This window comes from Somniosus microcephalus, chromosome 2 (genome assembly GCF_052327205.1).
Source record: "Somniosus microcephalus isolate GS21.2 chromosome 2, FLI_Smic_1.0, whole genome shotgun sequence".
Lineage (NCBI taxonomy): Eukaryota > Metazoa > Chordata > Chondrichthyes > Squaliformes > Somniosidae > Somniosus > Somniosus microcephalus.
The window spans coordinates 301,747,093-301,772,881 of NC_140988.1; the positions used below are offsets into that span (position 1 = coordinate 301,747,093).

General features: G+C 42.5%; 1 protein-coding gene across 3 annotated transcripts in view; it reads right to left on the bottom strand.

Annotated features, from left to right (window-relative positions):
• Positions 1-600: 600 nt before the first annotated feature.
• The window catches only part of mtmr12 (myotubularin related protein 12), a 115,391-nt gene continuing 90,202 nt past the window's right edge, over positions 601-25,789 (bottom strand). For 2 of the 3 annotated variants that reach the window (XM_085973703.1, XM_085973715.1), the window contains exons 12-17: positions 24,605-24,675; positions 24,171-24,340; positions 14,559-14,729; positions 8,319-8,477; positions 7,466-7,522; positions 601-5,864 (exon numbers count right to left, since the gene is read on the bottom strand). In XM_085973703.1, the coding sequence (XP_085829829.1) occupies positions 5,283-5,864; positions 7,466-7,522; positions 8,319-8,477; positions 14,559-14,729; positions 24,171-24,340; positions 24,605-24,675 (1,210 nt within the window). In that variant the 3' untranslated portion in view covers positions 601-5,282. The remainder of the gene's footprint in view (positions 5,865-7,465; positions 7,523-8,318; positions 8,478-14,558; positions 14,730-24,170; positions 24,341-24,604; positions 24,676-25,789) is intronic. The other variant, XM_085973708.1, reaches the window with a different exon arrangement.

Consider the following 25,789-nt stretch of genomic DNA (forward strand, 5'->3'; position numbering starts at 1 on the left):
TCCATTTTCACAAACTGGCATGATCTAGCTATTCATTCTCATTAATTCACTCACAACACAAGGCACAATGGGCCAAATGTCACCCTCCTTGGCTGTAATTTCTATGATTCTAGTATGTATCATTATTATACATAAACACACAGTCCTGCATCTGATACACAGCAAGTGGCACATGTTACAAATGCAAAATTTCCTCTTTCAAAAAAATTAGGTGGTCACTGACCTGGAGCCTGAAACCAAAAAAGCCATTAGATCTGCATTTCAGCAGTAGTAATTGCCTATGGAGAGCAGTGGTTTAAGACTACAGGACATCTCAACTGTGCTCAAAACCATGAGTAATCCCACAGAAAATCTGCTAGTTTAAGGAAAATAAATGAAACAACCAGTAACTTGATTTTAATCATCCACAACATGAACCTAAATGGTTGGTGTGCTTAATACTAGGGTGTAAGAGGCTACCTGAAGCCTCAATGAAATCAAATACTTAGTTAACACAGATTTGTTTTAGAATGAGTGATAATGCACATTATTTGTAATAAAAACAATTTCTAGATGCAACAATGAGTAGCATTTAGATTATGCAAAAGAAATATTGAAATGTTGATTTTTTAAATGTTTTAATTGGGAAAACATTAATTTTCAACAATCTTCTAAAGGCAACAGGACCTCAAGATTAAAATGACTATGGTAGCAAAGATAGTAATGTTTCCACCAAAATACACTAGATACAGTAACACCCATTATATACATTTAGTTCTGATATCAGTGCCACAATATAAAAAGTACAATATAAAGTACAGCTCACTTTGCAGTGTGCTTAAACTATAATTTGCAACTCAGTTATATTAACAAGGCACAATGAAGCAATTTGATACAATTTACAGTATTGTACAGTATGGTTAAGGCTGTTCATGAACCAACTCAGTAGTCAAAATCTCAATTTTAAAAAGTCAAAGATTGAAAGGCTCATCAACGTATGGAAACACACAAGTTGCACATTCAGAACTACCATACACCCCTTGCAGCCAATGAGACACCAATTACAACGAGTATCCAAAAAAATAAGCTTTTGTAGTATATAAAATTTTCCAATGACAGGCTTGTATATGATGTAGGACAACTGAAATAGAGGAGAATTAAAAAAAGGCAAGGGCTCATTATAGTTCCTGCAAACAGATAAAGGTGTGTGTGTGTGGGGGGGGGGGAAAGAAAGAGTTAGTCTCAGAAGTCCTCCATTTCTAAAGAAAAACAAACAAATGTTCTTGGTTCTCTGGTCTGTATTCACGTGGTATTTGAAGCTGAAGCTCAGTGCTCACCCATATAAATTACAGCAGGTTTACGGTTTTCTTCTGAGAAACAAAATAAATAGGACAACCATCCAATCTTTCATTTTGCTCCAGGTATTGCAATATATTGGCACAGTTGAATAAACACAGCCGATGAGCTCCAGTTAACCTATTTCCTCCATTCACTTCTATTGTATAAGCGCCCCCCAAACCCTAAAAAATCTTGAATGGTAATTTTCGGAACATTATATCAGCATACTAAATCCATTCAATGCACTGTCAAATTCTACCAAAAGCAGCAACATAGTCGAAGCACCATTTGTATAAAAAGATGTTTAGCTTTTTGATGAGTGATTTTCTGATGACAGACCACTTTATTTGCATTTATACAAAGTTCAAACTGTGCGTATTCATCGGATTCAACTGAAAGACGGAAGATATTGCTACCAAAAATACTTTGTATTCAGATACAAGGAAAGCTTGCCAAAGGTAGATTTTGGCCTTACAAATTTGAATGTTTCCATGCAAAGTTGTGTAACTTTTCCAGTGTACAATAATATTCAAAAGCACATCTTTGAGAAAAGGCGAAACAAACAGGTCTTCATTTGGCAAAAACTGGCAGAGGGAACAAACAGCAAATAAATTAAGGAAAAAAGTGATATACATTGCAAAAAATCTAAAGTTTCCAGTTTCCAAAACAATTTTGGGTTAACATTTCTGCTTACTTTCCTGGTTTCACAAAAATATTAATGTATATTGAGATTTAATATTCAAATGTTAACAAAGCAGGCTCCCAAAAACACTCCTGGTAACTTCAATCTAATCTGTCAAAGACAAAATCTGAGCAATAAGTACTAGATCCGTGTCCTTCCACCACAGTTAATGCACAACAAAAAATCTACTTCACGTTTTCCTGCGTGCCTAGTCTACAATTTAGACGGGGGAATGCAGATAGTGTAATAGATACAAAAGTGATGGAAAAGAAGAATTGTTAAAATACATTAAAACAGTTTTTAATCTATAGTTATGAAGTGGTTTGGAAATTTAAAGAAAACTGCAGCTTTGAAAATAAAGCTCCCACATGCCTCCTAGTGGTGGGTTGTAACAGTGTATACAGATAGTCAAAAGGCCTGGGAGGAGGTTACCGTCTTGACTAAGAGAAAAATATACCCTTAATCAAGACATACCCTGAAATCAAAACAAAGTAGGTACAGTGTTAAATGCAGGTGTACCATTTATTTTGTTTCTCTCAGACCTCAGGGGCCATTAAATAGCATATTTTGCTAATATCTACAATGTTGCAACTTCCGAGCAAGCCAATTAATATTCATTGTACATATAACCTTTATGAGTAGTTGATGGTAGTGAGATATGGACTATTCAATGTTTTATCTCTCAAGGTAACTACAGGCCAAATTTAAAACTATAAATCACCGTGGGTTTTTTTAAATTAAAAATTTAATAGCTTCAGTGGCTTCTAGGGATCAGGCCAATTTAGAAATTGGACCAACAGCAAAAGTATTCAACTTAGAATATTACAGTAACCCAACGATAATATTTTACAGTACAATAGGCTTATTGCAACTTTTAATATCATAACTATATGGCACAAGAGAATACAAGTCAGTAGTAAGATTCTGCCCATCATTTAAAGCTATTCAGGATCATATAGAAAATTTGTTCTAGCCAATAAACTGCTTTGAATCCAGAATATGTAAATGTAACAAACAAATTAATTTCAGGAGTGTGTGGTACAGGTGGTGAAATGTGGTAAAAAAAACAGAAGAGCAAAACTGGAAATTAAAGCACAGCTAGTTAGCCACAGCAGATCCAAAAAGGGTGATGGACAACAGGAATGGAATAAATGTACTTGATCTGAAATATTTACCAACCACATTGGATACCATTCAAGTACAAAAATGGGATTTATTCTATTATGATATTGAGAAAAAACTACTCTTCAGGCAACATGGGCTTATCCTAGATGGGGGCTACATCTATTTCCTGGCAACAGCAATACAATAAACAACATTTAATCACATGGCACTATCGGCTGCAGATTGGCCAGCACAAAAAAAATTAACAAGTTAAATCACTAAATCACCTGTTTGTGCTTTAAAAAAATCAGAGGCTCTTCGGTGTACTCTTTGGCAGTAACATTTCAGGACCGAGATGGCACTGGTAAGCCACGAGGGCACTTAGGACTTTAATTCACTATGTTCCTGCCTTGGGGTTGTAACACGACAAACTATGAATGTGGGTGCATTATTTCTTTGATTTAAAGCAATTTGATTCACTGAACTATCACACCAAATGTCTCGTTCATTTAAACTTGGAGGGGGGAGGGGGTAGAGAATGATTTAAAAAAGTACACGATCTACAATAAAGCAGAAGACATTCAGAATTAGAACGCAGTATGGAATAAATACCATAATCCGCAACTAAACTCAACTGGTTGTGTTGCAGACGTACCCAGGCATTGGTCTTAAATACATTAGAAATACATGAAGTTAGAATGCTCTCATCACACCACAAGGTTTGCAATGCCAAGAGAATACAACACACCTTCTCCATAATCAAAGATTTTGCATCACTTGATTTATTTTGTTTAGTTTATTTTGGATTTTGATAATTTGGTGTTAAAGATGAGATGCTGGTAATGGGGAAATATGTTTTCCATTTCAGACACCCGATATCAGCAATGCCAATTATAGCACCAACTGGTGCTTTAGCTGATATCAGCTAGCTCAACACAGACTGACAATAACATTTGGTCTGTAGGATCTACTGCTGCAAAAGTCATGCAAGTACCTACTAGGCCAGGGGTATACAAGCCTTTGTTTTAGTGGGTGACCTAGGTGTGTGCCAGACATTTTGGGGACCCTGTATAAAGTTTAACATCTATATTCTCATACATGTACGTACATCACAAGCTGCTGAAACTAATAGATCATGGTGTGCTGATGGGAGATTACAATGAGGCAATAGAGCTAAAAAAAAGTGCCCACAAAATTTAAACATAAAAAACAAGCGAAGAAATACGCACAAATAGGATGAAGTTGCCAAGGCTTCAAGGGCTGGATATCCAGGGTTCAGTGGCTGCAAGAAGCTCTAGGGTTGCAGTTTGGTTAACACTGCAGTGGACCATCCAAGAAGCTATCAGTCTGTGTTTAAGTGAATTTTATTACACCAGAGATCAGCAACTATCATTTGAATATCCACTGAACACTCCATTTTTCTCCAGTGAAATGCAAAACTATTTAAAAGCTTGTACTATTGGTCATTTATTGAAAAACTTTAAATCTTACCCCTCTTCCAATTCTTAGCATTTGAATTATTAAATGGGGGGGGGGGGGGCAGGGGGAACATCCATTGTAGATGCAAACCCAAATATAAATTTTCACTATTGCTGAGAAACTTTAGTCAAACATATATAATTAAAGTAAGGGTAATCCTAAAGGTGGGTTTAAACTGCCTGGGAAAAAAATCTAAAATGAATTCTCCCGAAATGAGTCATGTCATTTCCCTCCACTGTGTAAGCCTCCTATAAAATAAACAGTACCTGTACCAGTAATGAAGGAGATGGTTTGTCTTTACTATACATTTTGGCAAGAATCAGCACTGGTACTTGGTGTTGGAACTGTTAGCAGGATAGTTGGCACAAAACAAGTACACAAATGCCCATAAGCCAACTTTAGGCCAAAACAGTTCAGGAAATCATGAGGTCACTGAACCAGAGGTTTGGTTTAGTTTGGACTTTAGCCCTCCCAACATAGGCAGAGTCTTTTTGGTTAAAAGACTGATAGCAGCTTCAAACCTTTGCTGAACAAAATTCTAAAACAGGCGTACAGAAAACAAAGCAACTCAAACTCATGAAACACACCAAGCCGGTGTCATAGTCATGCAAACTTTCAAAATAAACTTTTGCAACATTTTGGTAAAGCCCCATGGCCAGAAACAAAATGTTAAGGGGGAAGAAAATACAAAAGAGCTACACTATAACAAACCTAGTTCTTCCTCGTCATCTGGCAAGTTCTCCATTGACCCAAAGCTCATTGAGAGATTTGTAGAGGCGGGAATGCGGGGCTTTATAGACTGCCTACGTAACGTGCCAAATGGAAAAGTTGAAGAAAGACGGCTGCTCTGATGAAATGGTACGGAGGCATCAGTGTTTGGAGAGCTGGGCTGCCTTTTGAGCATCCTCTCTGATACTTTTGTCTGTAAGGTTTTTATCTCGTCTATAATTTCGCAGGCTTTGTTCAGAGCGTTTGTGGAACCACCACCTAGTATTTGAACCTCTGGAATCCAGCGCAGGTATCGCTGGCCCCAGAGCTTTAAAGCAGGACCATCATGCAGAGGAAGCAGCAGTCCGTGATGATCAATTGGTTTATTGCGCCAATTTTCATAAAACGGTCTGTAGTTAACGGACGTGTCTTCAGCTGTGAATGTCCACCTGCTTATCTTTTTTCCTAGAAAAGCTTTTATCAAGTTATCTGTCTCCTCCCGCAAAAACCCTTTTTTGGGGGAAGGCCTAGAGTGATATGATGGACTTGATGGCAGGGACATCTGGCGCTGCGGCTGAGGAAAGAAAAAAAGCATATTAATGAAAATCGCATTATCTATACAAATATTTAATCTACAAACAACATTGTTGCTTTGCTCCAAGAAAGTATAACTGAATAGACTTCTACTCTTGGAAATGGACAGTAACAATACCAAATAGCAAGATCCACATGCATGGATAGTAGAGATGACGGAGGTACAGAATTTCTAGAATTGTATGGTGTACAGAAATATGGCATGATATAATTTAAGCTGGTGAGCCATTCGATAGCAGAACAGGTATTTGAATTTTTTCCTTTCAAGCAAATCAGCCAATGAATCAGCATGGCATGCACACAAGCAAATTTCAAGGGGGTAATTTTCACTTTCAAGTAGATGTGGCAAATCACAATATTAACCCCCTGGTTGTCTTAAAAAAAAAAAATCAAACAAATGCTTTCCATTTCTTCCCAAAATCTTCTCCCATTAAGTAGTTCAGAAAGCTATGGACAACTACATTATTACTGAACTGGGGGGGGGGGGGGGGGGGGGGGGGGAAAGGACAAAACTGAAGTTACACTGAAACCACATTGCAGCAAGTGTATATATTTTGCAGGATCAAAATGATGCTTTCCTTCCCTCCACCAGAAGACTCCAACATTTTTCTGGGATCTGGTTCCATGAACACGCACAGCCTCCAGTAACTTGTCCGAATGCTAAGTGGCCATTCTCTATGTGTGAGCCTAGACTAGAGTGTTGGTAAGCTATTTAACTGGGAGGAGAGAAAAGCAGTTAAGATTGTTCCCCTCGTCACCCCATCCGTGGTCAGCTAATCAGTTCAGATCACAGGACAGCCTAGAAGTTTTCAGGTCCTTTTGGCCAAGTTCCACATTTATTCATTGAACTTAAGGGAGGAAGGGGGGGGGGGGGGATCCATAATATGATAAATTCTATAGGAAGATGTAAAATGTTTATTCTAAGCAATCTAATTTTGGCCCTACATTTCTCTTCATCAACTGATCTTGTACAAAGGCAATATTGTTTTGAGTTTTATAAATAGGAGCACAGAGTACAAGACCAAATAGACCATGGTAAATGTGTACATGGCAGTCATTAGGCCACAGTTAGAGTAATGTATGCAGTTTCAGGCATCCCACTATAGAAAGGGCATAAAAGCCATGGAGAGTGTACAGTGTAAATACACCAGGATGATATCAAGGAATGAGACTTGAGATACTGGGACTATTTCCACTGGAACAAAGAAAGCTAAGAATTTCAGAGATTTTTTAAAATTATGAAATAATTTTAGAAGGTAAATAAAGAAAGTTTACTTTCTCTGGTGGGAAGCTGGCGATGGAGAGCTGGCACTGAATAATGGCTGAATGGCCTTCTGTCCTGTAAGCTTCTACGGAAGGGGTTTTAAAGGTGGCTTCATGCTGTCTAACTGTCTAGGCATAGTTATTGGCATCCACTGCCAAAATTACAGCTTTAAATAGGATGATTTCATATCTGAACAATGGCTTTCTTAGAATTTAGGTACCACTCTACATGTAACCGGAATGCAAGTTTACCCCACATGCACCCTCCCAATTAAGTTAGTAGATGGTTTTAATCAAAAATTGAAGACCTTAAAATACCTCTGGTATATCCAGAAAATTTTCATGGACAATCTCCAAGTAGTTCAGTGCAGAGTCCTTTGATGATATGAATAAGGCAATTTACTCAAAGATGACAAATATAGCTTCTGTTAATCCATACATGGCTACTTTATGGCAGAGCATTATTGTAGGGAGAAAACATTACCACAGGTATATTGCTGCTTCTTAATTAGATATACTTGATGCGGGCTCTTTTTGTTATGCCATTTACAGTAGGTATGGTTTCTCTCACAAAAATAAATTAACCACCACTGCTCAATTCTTCAATATTTATCCCATCTACTTTAGCCAGTGTGCTTTTGATTTTCTTTTCAAAACTCTGGCTTTTTGTTTACACTTGCAATTTATCCGGGCAAGCCCTCTGTTGCAGCCACATTAGAGAAAGAGCTGCACTTGTGAACAAACTGACTATGAGAAGGCAGGTGTAGTCATTTAAAAAAATAAAATAGACATAATTTGAAAGTAGAGTTGGCACGTGCTTTTGTTTCAAGAGTCTGAATTGATCCTGGTCTCAGACAAGACCTCAGATGGATGGGTGACAAATGAATCCTTGTAAACCACACTTTACAGAAAGAAATATTAACCAAGTGTTCGTTTGTAAACTGCAGGCATTAGCAGTAGCCAAGTAGATGGAGTTGTCCTCAGTGAGCACCCCCACCAAAGCAAATAGTGACTTTAGACTAGGTCAATCACCAACAAAACTTTTCTACAGCACTGAGCAAGAACTACAGGATATACACATTACAGTATCTAGATCTTTTTCTGTGTGCATATACAAAGAATATGTAGATTTTAAGACATACAAGCCAGAAATAAAATTTAAAACAATTACCTTAAAGCGTTGGGTTCTTCTAACCTGATCAGTTTTTGGCTTTCCAATGTAAAGAGGATTATAAAAGAGTGCTTGAACAGAGTTCTCAAACTGCACAGACCATTCCCACACACTGGGAAGTTTCAATGACCTGCTTAGCATTCGCCAATCTTCACCAAGCTGCCAAAACAAATTTAAAAATGTGAGACCTGGTTGGCAAAATAGCACATCTTCAACACTAACAACCTATTTGGTTAAGGTTTGAAATCTTGTTTCTGTCAAGACAGTATCTCTTTATACTACTCTGCAGCACAAAGGTATGAGCAAAATAAAAGGCACAAAACATTGCGATTTGTGCTAAACATAGCTCCCAAATTCTCAATGTTAATGTGTGTTCTGTCTAACACAACATAGCAAAATCAGGAATTATAAATAATGCAATTTTTAATATCACTCGTTGAAAACGTTCATGAATAAAGCATTGAAGTTCATAACTATAGTTGTGGATAGGAGGGGAAGATGTTTTTAATGTTGTGAATTTTTTTTTTGTAGAATCAAGAAATTTTCCAGCCCTAAGAGAGAACACAGCTATCCACCTAACTCCCATTCACTTGCCCATCCCTACACCCTTTTAATATTTTTCCACTCCCTCTTTCAAAGCTATTATGGATTCTCTTATGGGCACTCTCCTGGTACCTAATCAGAGTGATAATTTTTCACATAAGCCTAGGTAGACAGTGTTGGCAAACTATTCAACTGTGTGTAACATCACAGCCGAGCCCAATCCAGTTCTGCACACAATATCTACGTCATTTCTCCTTGGAAGCCTGGAGATAGTGAAGCCAGCTGTCGTGCCCTCAGTGCACATAACCATCTTTAAAAAAGGTTACATCCAACTCTATCCACTCAGTTACTCTAGAGTAGAATCATTGACTTTAACCAGATTGCACACCCTCGGAGTTCCCAACCTCCAGTTCTCCCTCTCTCTCACACTGCAATAGCTGAATCATGATATTTTAATGTTTTCCTTCAACAGAACGACGGAAATCTTTGGACAATTTTCCTGAGCAGGTACTGTTGAGCAGCAGAGCACACCGGAAAGCAACAGAATACCTGGAGTTCCTGGTAGTTTTCAACATGAAGAGGGCAGATTTAGTGGTGTTGGCATCAGGAAAGGAAGATCATGAGCAAGATAGGCCTTAAAAGGCAACAATACCATTAAAGGAGCAGGTACAGTTAAAGTCCCACAAGAGAACCAGAAGGACTGATTTTTTTTTGTATGTAATGGATCATGATTTTGATTTGGACATCTGATAATTTGTGGCAAGTTTTTAAATTAACACATGCAAAAAAGCTGTAAATTGCACATTGGTGGTTTTCACATTAAAGATTCTGTCCCCTGTGGACAAGTTAGTGCGGCTGTGTTATGGCTGGGGTGGTAACAGCATCTCAAGTAGGAGTCTGGCATCCCTGCAGTTGCTTTGTAGGGAGGCCAATAAAAGGGCAACAACAATTTTAATTTATATAGCATCTTTAACGTAGGAAAATGTCCCAAGGCACTTCCAAGAATTTGTGGAATTCCCGACCCCAGAAGGCTATGGATACTCAGTCGTTAAGTATATTAAAGACAGAGATCAATAGATTTTTGGATTCTAAGGGAACCTGGGGATAGTGCAGGAAGGTGGAGTTGCTGTGGGCCATCAGCAGCAGCAGAATTGTATTACACCACAATCTGTAACCTTATGGCCCGGCATATCCCTCACTCTACCATTACCATCAAGCCAAGTGACCAACCCTGGTTCAATAAGGAGTGCAGAAGAGCATGCCAGCAGCACCAGGTGTACCTAAAAATGAGGTGCCAACCTGGGGAAGCTGCAACACAGGACAACCTGCATGCTAAAAAGCATAAGCAGCATGCTACAGACAGGGCTAAGCGATCCCACAATCAACGGATCAGATCAAAGCTCTGCAGTCCTGCCACATCCAGTCATGAATGGTGGTGGACCATTAAACAACTAACAGGAGGAGAAGGCTCCATGAATACCCCCATCCTCAATGATGGCGAGTGCAAAAGACAAGGCTGAAGCGTTTGCAACCATCTTTAGCCAGAAGTGCCGCGTGGATGATCCATATCGGCCTCCTCCTGAGGTCCCCACCATCACAGAAGCCAGACTTCAGCCAATTCGATTCACTCCACGTGATATCAAGAAATGGTTGAGCGCACTGGATACAGCAAAGGCTATGGGCCCTGACAACATCCCGGTTATCGTGGTGAAGATTTGTGCTCCAGAACTAGCCGCGCCTCTAGCCAAGCTGTTCCAGTACAGCTTCAACACTGGCATCTATCAGACAATGTGGAAAACTGCCCAGGTATGTCCTGTCCACAAAAAGCAGGACAAATCCAATCCGGCCAATTACCGCCCCATCAGTCCACTCTCAATCATCAGCAAAGTGATGGAAGGGGTCATCGACGGTGCTATCAAGCGGCAGTTACTCACCAATAACCTTCTCATTGATACCCAGTTTGGGTTCCCCCAAGACCACTCGGCTCCAGACCTCAGTACAGCCTTCATCCAAACATGGACAAAGGAGCCGAATTCCAGAGGAGAAGTAGTGAGGGTGACTGCCCTTGACATCAAGGCAGCATTTGACAGAGTGTGGCATCAAGGAGCCCTAGTAAAACTGAAGTCAATGGGAATCAGGGGGCAAAACTTTCCACTGGCTGGAGTCATACCTAGCACAAAGGAAGATGGTTGTGGTGGTTGAAGGTCAATCATCACAGCCCCAGGACATCGCTGCAGGAGTTCCTCAGGGCAGTGTCCTAGGCCCAACCATCATCAGCTGCTTCATCAATAACCTTCCCTCCAACATAAGGTCAGAAATCAGGATGGTCGCTGATAACTGCACAGTGTTCCGTGTCATTCACAACTCCTCAGATAATGAAGCAGTCCATGTCCACATGCAGCAAGACCTGAATGATGTTCAGGCTTGGGCTGATAAGTGGCAGGTAACATTCGCGCCACAGAAGTGCCAGGCAATGACTATCTCCAACAAAGTTTGAAAGTGACTTGGTTAAATCCGAAACTAGGGTCTTAAATCTGGCTAAGGCAGATTGGGGAAACTACATTAAAAGGTATGACAGGGAACAAGCAATGGCTAGCATTTAAAGAATTAATATATAATTTACAACAAATATACATTTATCGTATCATAAGATTTAGATTAGCAATGGAGAGTCTAACCACCGCCCCTTGACATTCAATGGCATTACCATCGCCGAATCCTCCACCATCAACATCCTGGGGGTTACCATTGACCAGAAACTTAACTGGACCAGCCACATAAATACTGTGGCAACAAGAACAGGTCAGAGTCTAGTTATTCTGCGGTAAGCGTCTCACCTCCCGACTCCCCAAAGCCTTTCCACCATCTACAAGGCACAAGGAGTGTGATAGAATACTCTCCACTTGCCTGCATGAGTGCAATCCAACAACACTCAAGAAGCTCGACACCATCCAGGACAAAGCAGCCCGTTTGATTAGCACCCCATCCACCACCTTAAACATTCACTTGCTCCACCACCAGCATACTGTGGCTGCAGTGTGTACCATCTACAAGATGCACCGCAGCAACTTGCCAAGGCTTCTTCAGCAGCACCTCTCAAACCCGCAACCTCTTCCACCAAGAAGGACAAGGGCAGCAGACGCATGGGAACAACACCACCTCCAAGTTGCCGTCCCAGTCACACACCATCCTGACTTAGAAGTATATCACTGATCCTTCATCGTCGCTGGGTCAAAATCCTGGAACTCCCTACCGAACAGCACTATGGGAGTACCTTCACTACACGGACTGCAGCGGTTCAAGAAGACGGCTCACCATCACCGTCTCAAGGGCAATTAGGGATGGGCAATAAATGGTGGCCTTGCCAGTGACTCCCACATCCCATAAACAAATTTAAAAAAAAAAAAATTTCTGGTAAATCTCCTCTGCACTCTCACAAGTGCCTTCACATCCTTCCTAAAGTGCGACGACCAGAACTGGACGCAATACTCCAGTTGTGGCCTAACCAGCGCTTTATAAAGGTTCAGTAGAATTTCTCTACTTTTGTACTCAATACCTCTATTTATGAAGCCCAAGATCCCATATGCTTTGCTAACCACTCTCTCAATATGTCCTGCCACCTTCAGGGACTAATGCACATTAACTCCCAGGTCCCTTTGTCCCAGCACTCTTTAAAACTGTGCTATTAAGTGTATATTGTCTCTCCCTGTTCCTTCTGCCAAAATGCATCACCTCACACTTCTCTATTAAATTCCATCTGCCACTTGTCTGCCCATTCTGCTAGCCTTTCTATGTCCTTCTGCAGTCGATTGGTATCATTCTCACTGTTTGCCACATCCCCAAGTTTGGGGTCATCGGCAAATTTAGAAATTCGACTCTGTCCCACCTATTCCATGAGCCTCAATTTTGTTAACCAGCCTTCTATGTGGTACTTTGTTAAATGCTTTCCTCAAATCCATGTAGACAATATCCAGTGCATTCCCTTTATCAATCCTCCCTATTACTTCATCAAAAAATTCAATTAGTCAAACACAATCTGCCTTTTACAAATCAGTGTTGGCCCTCCTAAAATTAGCTTAATCCTCTCCAAGTGCCCATTAACTTTTTCCTTGATTATTGTTTCTAAAACTTTACCCACCACTGATGTTAAACTGACCGGCCTGTAGTTACTAGGATTGTCCTTACACCCTTTCTTGAACAATGGCATCACATTTGCCACTTTCCAATCCTCAGGCACCTCCCTCGCATCGAGGGAAGATTGGAAAATTATGGCAAGCCCTTCCACTATCTCCTCCCCCAATTCCCTTAGCAACCTGGGATGCAAGCCATCTGGACCAGGCGACTTATCCACTCTAAGCATACCCAGCCTTTTTAGTACATCCTGTCTATTAATTTTCACCCCTTTCATTGCTTCTACCTTTTCCATTTCTACCGATATTTTGTCAGCATCCACCTCCTTAGTAAACACCAATACAAAGTACTCATGGCGTATTCTAGCCTTGCCCTGCACCTCTAAGCATATATCACCTTTTGTCCCCAATAGGCCCCACCCTGCCTCTTTCGACCCGCTTATTGTTTACATGCTGGTAGAAGATTTTTGGGTTCCCTTTTATGTTAACCTGCCACATTCTCTCTTTACCAATCTTATTTTCATCTTCACTTTCCCTCTCAACTTATTGTATTTGGCCTGGTTCTCCCTTGAAGAATTCACCTGACATTCATCATACACCCTCTTTTTTCTGTTTCATCATCTTCTCAATCTCCCTCGTCATCCAAGGAGCCCTTGCTTTGGTTCCCTTACCCTTCCCTCTTGTTGGAATGTACTTAGCCTGTACTTGGAACATCTCTGCCTTAAAAGATCACCCATTATTCCATTACAATTTTTCCTGTCAGCCTTTGGTTCCATTTTACCCTGGCTACATCCTTTCGCATCCCATTGAAGTTAGCCCTATTCCAGTTTAGAAGTTCCACGCTCCTCTCCATTGCTAATCTAAATCTTATGATACGATAACAAATGTATATTTGTTGTAAATTATATATTAATTCTTTAAATGCTAGCCATTGCTTGTTCCCTGTCATACCTTTTAATGTAGTTTCCCCAATCTGCCTTAGCCAGATTTAAGACCCTAGTTTCGGATTTAACCAAGTCACTTTCAAACTTAATATAAAATTCTATTATTATGGTCACGCTTCCCTAAAGGCCCCTTTACTACAAGGTTATTAATTAACCCTTTCTCGTTGCACAATACTAGATCTAAAATAGCCTGTTCCCATGTTGGTTCCTCAACATACTGATCTAGAAAACTATCTTGCATACATTCCACGAATTCGTCCTCCACACTATTACTGCAAATTAGTTTGCCCAGTCTATATGTAGATTAAAGTCCCCCATGATTACTTACTACCCTTGTTACATGTGCCTCTAATTTCCTGATTTTTACTCTGCCCTACATTACAACTACTGTTTGGGGGCCTCTAAACAACTCCCACCAATGTTTTCTGCCCCTTGTTTCTTAGTTCCACCCAATACTTCTTTTTCTCCCCCAGGCATTAGAAAATGTACTTTACAAGTTAAGAAGCCACATCAAGCATCACAGGCACCACAAATTATGGCAAATCATCAATGGTGATCAGGTAACAAAAGCAAAATGAATACAAAGGATCTAAAGAAATTTTGTAACAAATTAGGACACCTACCATTTGGTTATTATCCTTTTGGTGTGGCGAATTGAACAGGAAGGTGCTAAAGATGGGGATGTACATGCTGTCTGACAATATAGTCACGTAGGTCTCTGTAAACTCAAAGGCTGGTGGATATTGCTGAAGCAACTGCCACACGCATTCCAAGAAGAGAAGAAATATCGGCGCCTTCAAATTAAAGAGAGAGTTGTAAAAATTGTATTACTTCTGTCAACAAACAAAATTTAAAATAATGATGCAATGACTTACTATTTTTGGTCATTATAAACTCACTTTAGCAGAAGCCTGGCCTGACCAAACTTGATCTTGCATCTCTCATCCTTTAACTCTACTCACTTCTTCCAAATAAAGGGTGTCGCTATGGGAACACGTATGGGTTTTTCATGATACGTAGAACATTTTGTGTTCCGGTCCTACTCATGTCCCCTCCCTGACCTCTTTTTCTGGTACAATGATGACTTATCGGTGCCACTTCCTGCTCGCCCTGAACTGGAAACGTTTTCTTCAACTTTGCTTCGAACTTCTACCCCTCCCTTACCATTACATGATCCCTCTTAGACTCTTCCCTTCTTCAATGTCTCCATCTCCATTTCTGGAGATGGGCTGTCCACCATTGTCTACTACAAGCCCACCCACAGCTACTGTGATTATACTTCCTCCCACCTTGATTTCTGCAAGGACACTCTTTTATTCTCCCAGTTTCTCCATTGCATCTGTTCCAACAATACCACCTTCCACACCAGAACTTCCAAAATATCTTCCATTTTCCTCAGCCGAGGATTCCCCTCTGTGGAAGACAGGGTCATCAACCGTGTCTGTCCCATTTACCGTATTTCCGCCCAATATTTGCGCCAATTATTTTGGGCGCACGGCCACTTTAAGGGGCTGTGTGGCCCATTCAAATTACCACCCATTTTTGCCATTAGAACACTGTTGAGTGGCGTGCGCAGCTAAACTGGAACATTGCTTCTGCCCTAAACCCTTCTCCCCCACCTCCCAGAACCATGATCAGGTCCCTTTTGTCCTCACCCTCCACCCCACCAGCCTCCACATTCAACAGATCATCCTCTGCCATGTCCGCAACCTCCACCACCAAACATCTTCTCCCCTTTCAGCAATCCGAAGGGACCGTTCACTCCGCGATACCCTGATCCACTCTTCAATCACCCCCAACCCATGCAAGCGCAGGTGATGCAACACCTGCCCTTTCACCACCTCCCTTCCCCCAGTCATAGAAGCATAGAACATAGAAAAATAGGAGCAGGAGTAGGCCATTCGAGCCTGCTCCGCCATTCAATATGATCATGGCTGATCCTCTATCTCAATACCATATTTCCGCTCTCTCCCAATACCCTTGATGCCTTTTGTGTCTAGAAATCTATATCTCCTCAAATATTTTCAGTGACTTGGCCTCCACAGCCTTCTGTGGTAGAGAATTCCACAGGTTCACCACCCTCTGAGTGAAGAAATTTCTCCTCATCTCGGTCCTAAATGTCCTACCCCGTATCCTGAGACCGTGACCCCTCGTTCTGGACCCCCCCCCCCCCCCAAAGCCAGGGGAAACATCCTCCCTGCATCCAGTCTGTCTAGCCCTGTCAGAATTTTATATGTTTCAATGAGATCCCCTCTCATTCTTCTAAAGTCTAGTGAATACAGGCCTAGTCGACCCAATCTCTCCTCATATGACAGTTCTGCCATCCCAGGGATCGGTCTGGTGAACCTTCGCTGCACTCCCTCTATGGCATGTATATCCTCTCTCGGGTAAGGAGACCAAAACTGCACACAGTATTCCAGGTGTGGTCTCACCAAGGCCCTGTATAATTGTAGTAAGACATCCTTGCTCCTGTACTCAAATCCTTTTGCAATGAAGGTCAACATACCATTTGCCTTCCTAACTGCTTGCTGCACCTACATGTTTGCTTTCAGTGACTGGTGTACAAGGACACCCAAGTCCCAACATTTCCCAATCTATCACCATTTAAATAATACTCTGCCTTTGTTTTTCCTACCAAAGTGGATAACTTCTCATTTATCCACATTATACTGCATCTGCCATGTATTTGCCCACTCACTCAACTTGTCTAAATCGCCTTGAAGCCGCTTTGCATCCTCCTCACAACTCACAATCCCACCTAGTTTTGTGTCATGTTGTCAGCAAACTTGGAAATATTACATTTGGTTCCCTCATCCAAATCATTGATATATATTGTGAATAGCTGGGGCCCAAGCACTGATCCCTGCGGTACCTCATTAGTCACCGCCTGCCACCCCGAAAAAGACCCATTTATTCCTACTCTGTTTCCTGTCTGTTAACCAATTTTCAATCCATGCCAGTATATTACCCCCAATCCCATGTGCTTTAATTTTGCACACTAACCTCTTATGTGGGACTTTATCAAAGGCCTTCTGAAAATCCAAATACACCACATCCACTGGTTCTCCCTTATCTATTCTACCAGTTACATCCTCAAAAAACTCCATTAGGTTTGTCAAACAGGATTTCCCTTTCATAAATCCATGTTGACTTTGTCTAATCCTGTTGATATTTTCTAAGTGTCCTGTTATCACATCCTTTATAATAGACTCTAGCATTTTCCCTATTACTGATGTTAGGCTAACCGGTCTGTAGTTCCCCATTTTCTCACTCCCTCCTTTTTTTAAATAGTGGGGTTACATTTGCCACCCTTCAGTCTGCAGGAACGGTTCCATAATCTATAGAATTTTGAAAGATGACAACCAATGCATCCACTATTTCCATGGCTACCTCTTTTAGTACTCTGGGATGCAGATTATCAGGCCCTGGGGATTTATCAGCTTTCAGTCCCATTAATTTCTCCTTGTTCTCGACTCCCCCCACATCATCCCTGCATCTAATATTACATTTCCTTTAATTCCTCCTTCTCACTAGACCCTTTGTTCCCTAGCATTTCTGGGAAGTTATTTGTGTCCTCTTGCGTGAAGACGGAACCAAAGTATTTGTTTAATTGCTCTGCCATTTCCTTGTTCCCCATTATAAATTCTCCCGTTTCTGACTGTAAGGGACCTACATTTGTCTTCACTAATCTTTTTCTTTTTATATACACTTGTAGAAGTTTTTACAATCCGCTTTATGTTCCTTGCAAGTTTACTCTCATACTCTATTTTTCCCCTCTTAATCAATCTCTTGGTCCTTTTTTGCTGAACTCTAAATTGCTCCCAGTCCTCAGGCTTGCTACTTTTTCTGCCAACTTTATATGACTCCTCTTTGGATCGAATACTATCCTTAATTTCTTTTGTTAGCCATGGTTGGGCCGCTTTTCCTTTTGTGTTTTTGTGCCAGAAAGGAACGTATAACTGTTGCAATTCACGCATTCGTTCCTTAAATGTTAGCCATTGCCTATCCACTGTCATGCCTTTTAATGAAGCTCCCCATAGCCAACTCCAGGGCCCTAAATACCCCTCCTGGGTGAAACAGCAATTTACTTGTACTTCTTCCAACTTCGTATACTGTATTCGCTGCTCACGATGTGAGGAGACAAAACACAGATCGAGTGGTCTCTGCTGAACACCTCCGTTCAGTCCACAAGCATGACCAAGCTTCCAGTCGCTTGCCACTTTAATTCTTCATCCCAATCAAACCTCTGTCCTCAGCTTCCTACACTGTTCCAATAAAGCACAACCCAAGCTCAAGGTACAGCACCTCATCTTTCTACTAGGCACGTCACAGCCTTCTGGCGTGGAGGTTAACAATTTTAGACCTTAACCACCGCTCCCATTTTCTTTTGGACACCAGATACCGGTAATAGAGGATGGCTGCACCAGAACCACTGGGAGTGGAAATGATGTGGGCTCGAAATTGGGGTAGAAATCCCCCATCAGTACTTGGCCAGGTCGTCTGCACGCTTTTCTTCCGCCACATTCCCAGGCCACAGATGCCTTCTCTGCTATGCTTCCCTCCTTACTGCTATTGTCCTGTAACCATTTACATCTCCTCTGGACCCATCTTTTGCTTCTATACTTGTCTCATTATCACCTCATTTTGCTTTGCACCATCACTAATCATTCCTGCTCCCCACCCCATCAGACCTCTCTTGTTCTTTTCCTGTCCCTATTCCCCAGTTCTGTACTTGCTTAAAAACTGTTTCTCTAGCTTCTTCCAGTTCTGATGAAAAGGTCAGAAACTTGAAATGTTAACTCCAGTTTCTCCCTCTCTGTTAGATCCGTGATTCTGAGAGTATGATGTTTTCAAATAACTACACGGATGCTGTAACTTAACAATCAACAGGTGTTTACTGGAGTAGGGTAGTCTCAAGACTGGGGGTACAGAGGCATGCTCAAGGCTTATATACAGGTGTGGTCACTGCCGGTACTACAGTATACAGGAGCTGTAAAAGTAGTTCTCTCTTAAAAGGTACATACACTACAATTCCTCCCCTTTTAGATTAGCAGTACCCATAATATTCAAATAACAATTAACACTAACATGCACATTAAACAAAAATAGTTCATTTATAGATTCAGTCTTTGGGGCGGCTTCCTGATCCTTTCTGGATAGCGCCTTTCCTGAGGTTCTTGTTCTTGGTGCGGAGGCGATTCTGGCCCCTTTTCGTCGGTTAGTTCATCAGTTTCCACTGCTACTGGTTCTGAGGTAGACGCGACCGGTATGTTGGGTTCATCCCCAGGTACTCGAGATATGGGGTTGACTCGTTCCTGTGACGCTAAGATCTGATCGACGTGGCGTCTCACAATGTTCTCCCCGACATCTACTGTGTACATTAATGGCCCCTGCCTTGTGCATATCGTTCCGGGTTGCCATTTCTCTGTTCGGTAGTCACGGGCCAAGACTGGTTGTCCTACATTGAAGCTCCTTGTCGGCTTCTCATTGATGTGCTGGAATTGTTTATCCTCAACATTTCTTCGCACATTTGGTCTGAGCAAATCCAGACGAGAGCTCAACCTTCGGTTAAAGAACATCATGGCCGGGGTCTGGTTGGTAACTGCATGTGTCGCATTTCTGTAGGCGAATAGGAAATTGTTCACCTTATGCTGTAGTGGAATTTCATCGTCGCACATGGCTTTTATCGCCTTTTTAAAGGTTTGTACGAACCTCTCAGCCAATCCATTTGTGGCTGGATGATACGGGGCGGATGTGTAATGCCGTACCCCATTCCTTCTCATAAATTTCCGAAACTCTTCGGACACAAACTGTGGTCCATTATCAGAGCAAATCTGCTCTGGCAAGCCGTTCCTGGCAAATATGGTCCGTAGGACTGCAATCGTTTTCTCTGTAGTGGTTGAGGACATTTTTATCACCTCAGGCCATTTCGAGTGAGCATCCACTGCTATTAAGAACATTGAGTCCATGAATGGACCAGCAAAATCAATATGCACCCGTTGCCATGGAGAGGAGGGCCACTCCCATGGGTGTAGAGGGGCATGTGGTGGTGCATTTTGGACCTTCTGGCAACCTGAGCAGCTCTTGGTTAGGTCCTCGATTTGTTGATCGATCCCCAGCCACCACACATAAGCCCTAGCAAGGCTTTTCATTTTCACCCCTCCCAGATGACCTTCATGAAGCTCATTTAGCACTCTCCCCCTTAACTTGGGTGGAATCACCACTCGGGATCCACACATCACTGTCCCCTGGCATACTGACAGCTGTTTTCTTCTGGATGAGAATGCTGGCAACAGTGAGTCGCCATGTGCTGGCCATCCCCTCACCGTCAAATCATATACCCGAGACAGTGTCGGATCATTGCGGGTCTCCTTCTCTATATCCGTGTTAGTTACTGGCAATCGTTCAATTATTGATGAATAAAATATCTCGATAGGGTCCACTGCTGGTGCTTCCTCCACAGTAGGCAGTGGCAAGCGTGATAGCCCATCAGCGTTTCCATGCTGTTTCGTGCCTTTATATACTATTTCATATTGGTTCGCCCCTAGAAAAAGGGACCATCTTTGTAACCGTTGTGCAGTCATCACCGGAACGCCCTTCTTTGGATTAAAGATGGAGACAAGTGGTTGGTGGTCAGTCAGCAAGGTGAACTTCTGCCCATGCAGATAGTGGTTGAATTTTTTTACTCCCCATACTAGGCTGAGGGCCTCCGTCAATCTGGGCGTAGTTGCGCTCGGCTGAGGTTAGTGACCGAGACGCAAAGGCTACTGGCCTCTCCAACCCGTCAGGGAATTTGTGCGACAGCACCGCTCCAATACCGTAGGGTGATGCATCACATGCCAAACGAATTGGTAGTGCTGGGTTGAAATGGGCCAACACCTCTTTTGATGTGATCAATTCTTTGCACTTCTGGAAAGCTCGTTTACATTCGTCATTCCACTTCCATGGTACCCGTTTGCAGTAGGGTGTTCAGTGGGTGTAATACCGTAGACAAATTTGGCAAGAACTTATGGTAGTAGTTCACCAGCGCGAGGAACGACCTCAGTTGTGACACATTTTCCAGTGCTGGAGCCTTGACTACTGCCTCAATCTTTTCAGGGGACTTATGTAACCCCTCTTCATCAATAACGTGGCCACAATACGAGAGCTGCTTCTGGAAAAACTCGCACTTGTGGCGATTAGCTCGTAGCCCATATTCCTTTAATCTAGTGAGCACCTTCTCCAGGTTGGCGAGGTGATCACTGTCATTTTCGCCCGTGACCAGAATGTCGTCCAAATAACACTGGGTCCCTGGAATCCCTTGCAGGACTTGATCCATCGCCCTTTGCAAAATAGCCGGAGTCGATGCTACCCTGAACACCAGCCGGTTGTATTGGTAGAGACCTTTATGAGTGTTGATCGTGTGGTATTGTTTCGAGGCTTCTTCTACCTCCATTTGCAAGTACGCCTGGGCTAGATCAATTTTGGTGAAGCGTTTACCTCCAGATAGCGAGGCGAAAATATCCTCAATCCGTGGAAGCGGATATTGTACCGTATGAAGGACTGGGTTCACTGGCACCTTAAAATCCCCACAGATGTGGACCTTCTTTGGTTCCCCAGGCGTATTACTCAACGACCTCTTCATTACAGGAACGATGGGTGTAGCCCACTCGCTCGTGTCTACTTTGGACAGTACTCCTGAACGTTCCAACCCTTCCAGCTCTGCTTCGACGGCTGGTCTGATCGCATAAGGCACTGGTCTGGCCTTAAGAAACTTTGGGCTTGCATTTTCCTCTATTTTAATCGTTGCTGTTATGCCTTTTAGTGTTCAGAGTCCCTCCTGGAACACTTCTTTTGCGTCAGTTAGCATTTTTTGCTGTTGGTTTTCTTCCCTGACCTGCAGACTCTTGCTATGTGTCCTGCTTTTCCACACTGTCTGCACACTTGGTCCTTGAACCAACAATCCTTCTGGTCGTATGTTGTTCTGCCGCAGCGATAACACTTCCCTGTTCCATATGACATTTCATTGGTGCCATATTCTTGTGGTCTCCGTTGTATCTCTGCAGCGCCCCTTGCGGCTGCTTCGTGTGATACTGCCATGCTGAAAGCCTTGTCCAGCGTAAGATCCTTTTCTGATGGAACCCAGAAATGGCTTCTTTCACTTTGAAGCCCACACACAAACTTGTCCCTTAACGTATCTGCTAGTCCCACTCCAAACTGGCAGTGTTTCGATAGCTTGCGCAGTTCCGTTAAGTACTCAGCATTACTTTCGTCTTTATGCTGGTTCCTTTTGTGGAACTTAAACCTTTCTGCTATCAGCAGCGGTGTGGGGTTTAAGTGGTCCTGTAGGATTGACACTATGCTTTCGAAATTCTTATTCACGGGCTTCTCTGGGGTTATTAGGTTTCGCAGTAAGCCATAAGTTTTTGCACCCATGGAATTTAACAAAACCAGTGCTTTCCTAGCATCTGGCACTTCATTCGCCCTGCAGTACACCTCAATACGTTCCACATATGTCGCCCAATCTTCGACTTCATTGTCGAACGTAGAGATACTGCCACTCTTCGGCATCCCTGGGTGTGATTTAACTGTCAACAATGGCGTCTCCCGCGCTCTCCCTTCTTCTCCGCTGGCACAAAATGGCATCTCCCGCGCTTCCCTTTCTTCCCACGCTCACCCTTCTTCTCCGCTGTGGCTTCTAAAAATGGCGTCTCCCGCGCTCTTCCTTCTTCTCCGCGGCTCAATGGCGTCTCCCGCGCTCTCCCTTCTCCGCCGCTCGGTCCTGAACCCGGCTGCTGCTTTACCCTCTATCTCCGTTTTGTTTTTCCTCGACGCCGCTCGGTTTTCAACCCCTGGCTGCGCCCTGTGCGCTTCACCCTCTCTCTTACCCCGTCGACGCTGCTCGGCTTTTTCTCTGCCGTCGGTCGGCTCCAGCCGCCGCTGTCCGGGAAGGGTCTGTGCTGTACCTGTTGTCAGTCTGTTGCTGGATCGTCGTGGCTGGGGAACCAAGCCCGGCTCTCAACAGCCTCCCCTGCGATGTTAACTCTCTGCCGGACGACTGGGCGGTTGCTCGTGGTCGACGCCCGTGCTTCTGGCCTCTACTTTCTTCCACTGCCCTCCCGGAGCGAATACTTGAAGGGAAATGTAGAGTTGCAGGTAGATTCGAATCGACACTCGTCGCCACTGTTAGATCCGTGATTCTGAGAGTATGATGTTTTCAAATAACTACACGGATGCTGTAACTTAACAATCAACAGGTGTTTACTGGAGTAGGGTAGTCTCACGACTGGGGGTACAGAGGCATGCTCAAGGCTTATATACAGGTGTGGTCACTGCCGGTACTACAGTATACAGGAGCTGTAAAAGTAGTTCTCTCAAAGGTACATACACTACACTCTTCACAGATGCTGCTTGACCTGCCGAGCGTTTCCAGCATTTTCTGTTTTTATTTTAAATGTGTTTTTGTATTTTGTACAATGTACTTTAAACAAAGCATTTATTAAAGCAAAACACCACTGTGGAGTCATTTGTCCTGTTCTGGTTATTAAAAATTCTCATTGTTACTTTGGCTGAAGGTTATGATTTAAGTTCCTTCCAGTAATACAGAAAACTGCCCTCTACAGGAAATGGTTACTGCAAATCTAAAAAAAATCAAAATGCCTATATCACAGGTGTGCGAGCAGCCTGGCTGTATTCCCCCTACTTCCCCAGTGTCTTCCCCCATATATGCCAGCTGAGATTGCAAGCTCACGACGCTTGGGAGAGGGGGTGGTGTGAGAAAGAAGAGGGAGTGAACGCTGGCTGGAATCAGTAAATCTTTCCTCCAAACGAGGCAACATTGGTCTAACACTTCACACCACTAGGCTGACGTTCAGAGTAATGCAATTTAAGTCTTGAGTTGTTTCCCCATTTAGCAAGTCACCTTAAATTAGACACAGACAGTACTCAAAGTAGCCACTGTAATACTGAGGATTAATTTTCCACTTAGTTTAGTCCACATAACATTGGACAAACCCTTGACTCAATACAAAAAGCCGAGATGCAGCAACACACCAACATTTCAAACTATCTAATCCACGTCTTGCCTGAGTTACAGAAATCTACTGGAAACAATTTGCATAGAAAAAGAGCAAATTCCATTTAATAAAATATGATTTTACAAAGGCATGTTGCACATCAACATTCGACACCGCTATCTAATTTAAATTTAGCAGTGGAGAGCAATTACTCACTTCTTTTAAATGATTCACCCTTACCTCTTTATCATTGCTTCGCAGATGATTACATCGATCCAGAAAGCAATGGCAGCCCATCAACCACTCCTTCTGAATTAAACTCTGGAAGCCAGATATTGTCCTAAAATGTGGGTCTACGATCAACTGGACTAGACTAGCTATTAGACAGCATAGATCGGAGCAATTTTCTTCTGTATGAGGAAAAAACATAACACACTTAAAATGGAGCAGAAGCAGCGTTGGCTGGGTGTGGAGAAAGGAGTGGAAAAGAAAAATGGGAATCCCTCAATACCATCCCAAGTTAAAAGTTTTATTTTAAACAAAAAAGGGCTGATTCAATAAAGTTGACAAAATGATCAACAGAAATGGTGAAGGTCATATGTACCACATGATTATATATTGTTTGGATGAGCACACTATTATGCAAAAGACAAAGTAATCTAACTCTTCCTTACCCACAAGCACCACAGATGTGCTGTAATGCTCCAGACATTCAACAATATCCAAGGCTTTCTTCAGACATTGCCTGTGAAGGAACACAGCCCACATCTCATACATTGCAACAACACTTATGTCAGTTATTTTTAAATGAACAGAAGTGATCTTAAAAATATCAGTGCCTTCTTCCATGTATTCTTCAATTCTTTTACCAGCAAGAAGAAATCTGTCTGGGTCCCGTTTTCAAACAAACAGATGGCAAAAGCTGGCCCAAAATTGGGCAGCAGGCCTCTTTTTTTTTTTTTTTTTTTGCACGAGCTGCCAACGTCTGCCACAACTCCACAGGGAGCTCGCACATTTGAAGAGTAAGAATATCGGCCCGCTTGCCTGGCCAGCGGTGCCGAAGGAAAGTCCCGGGAAGGGGGAAATCGCGGTGACTGTTGTCGGGCGACCATTGGTGCTCCTCCTGTCTCCACAAATAAAATAAAAAAGGTTTTCGTTAAAAATTTGCATTAAGCCCTTACTTTTAGTTGTGATAACTAACCAATCCTGAGTGGCGCTGGCCTGATGTCTGCTCTGCTCATCGTTGTCCAATTTCTGCGAGGGGACCCAAAACGGGCAGTAGGCCCCTCATTTACATATGCAAGGGCCCACTGCCTATTTTAGGAGGCCACCAGAGACGCCTGAAAAATGGCCCGACCCAATTTCATGTCGGACGTTTTGCAGGTATTCTTGGGGCGCAGTATGTTGGTCCGCAGAATTGGCTCTCATTGCTGCCACTTTATACAGTACCTGTAAACTAGGCACAACGAGGTCCAACGTCTACACATTTTACTTCGCCTTACAAAAGCACAATTACCGTAGATTACCAGTAGGAGATACAAACTGATAAAAGGCCAAGAATAATGCATTTTGCTCTTGCAGACAGGATTTAATTACTCCATTAGGTAAGGGGGGTGGGGGGGGAGAAGAGAACTAAAAGTCAATAGAATCTCAATTTGGATTTAGAGACAAAAAGATAAAACTTTAACAACAAAAAAATGAATCAGTTAAAAAAAAACACATCCAGTTTACAAAATAATTCTACTTCCTGGGTTTAAACATTAAGAAATTAAAATTACCATTTCAGTTAGGTGCAAGAGGACTGGTTGTGTCCACAAAAGTGCAACCCTAGTGCCAGTCTACACCTTCAGGCCAGGAGG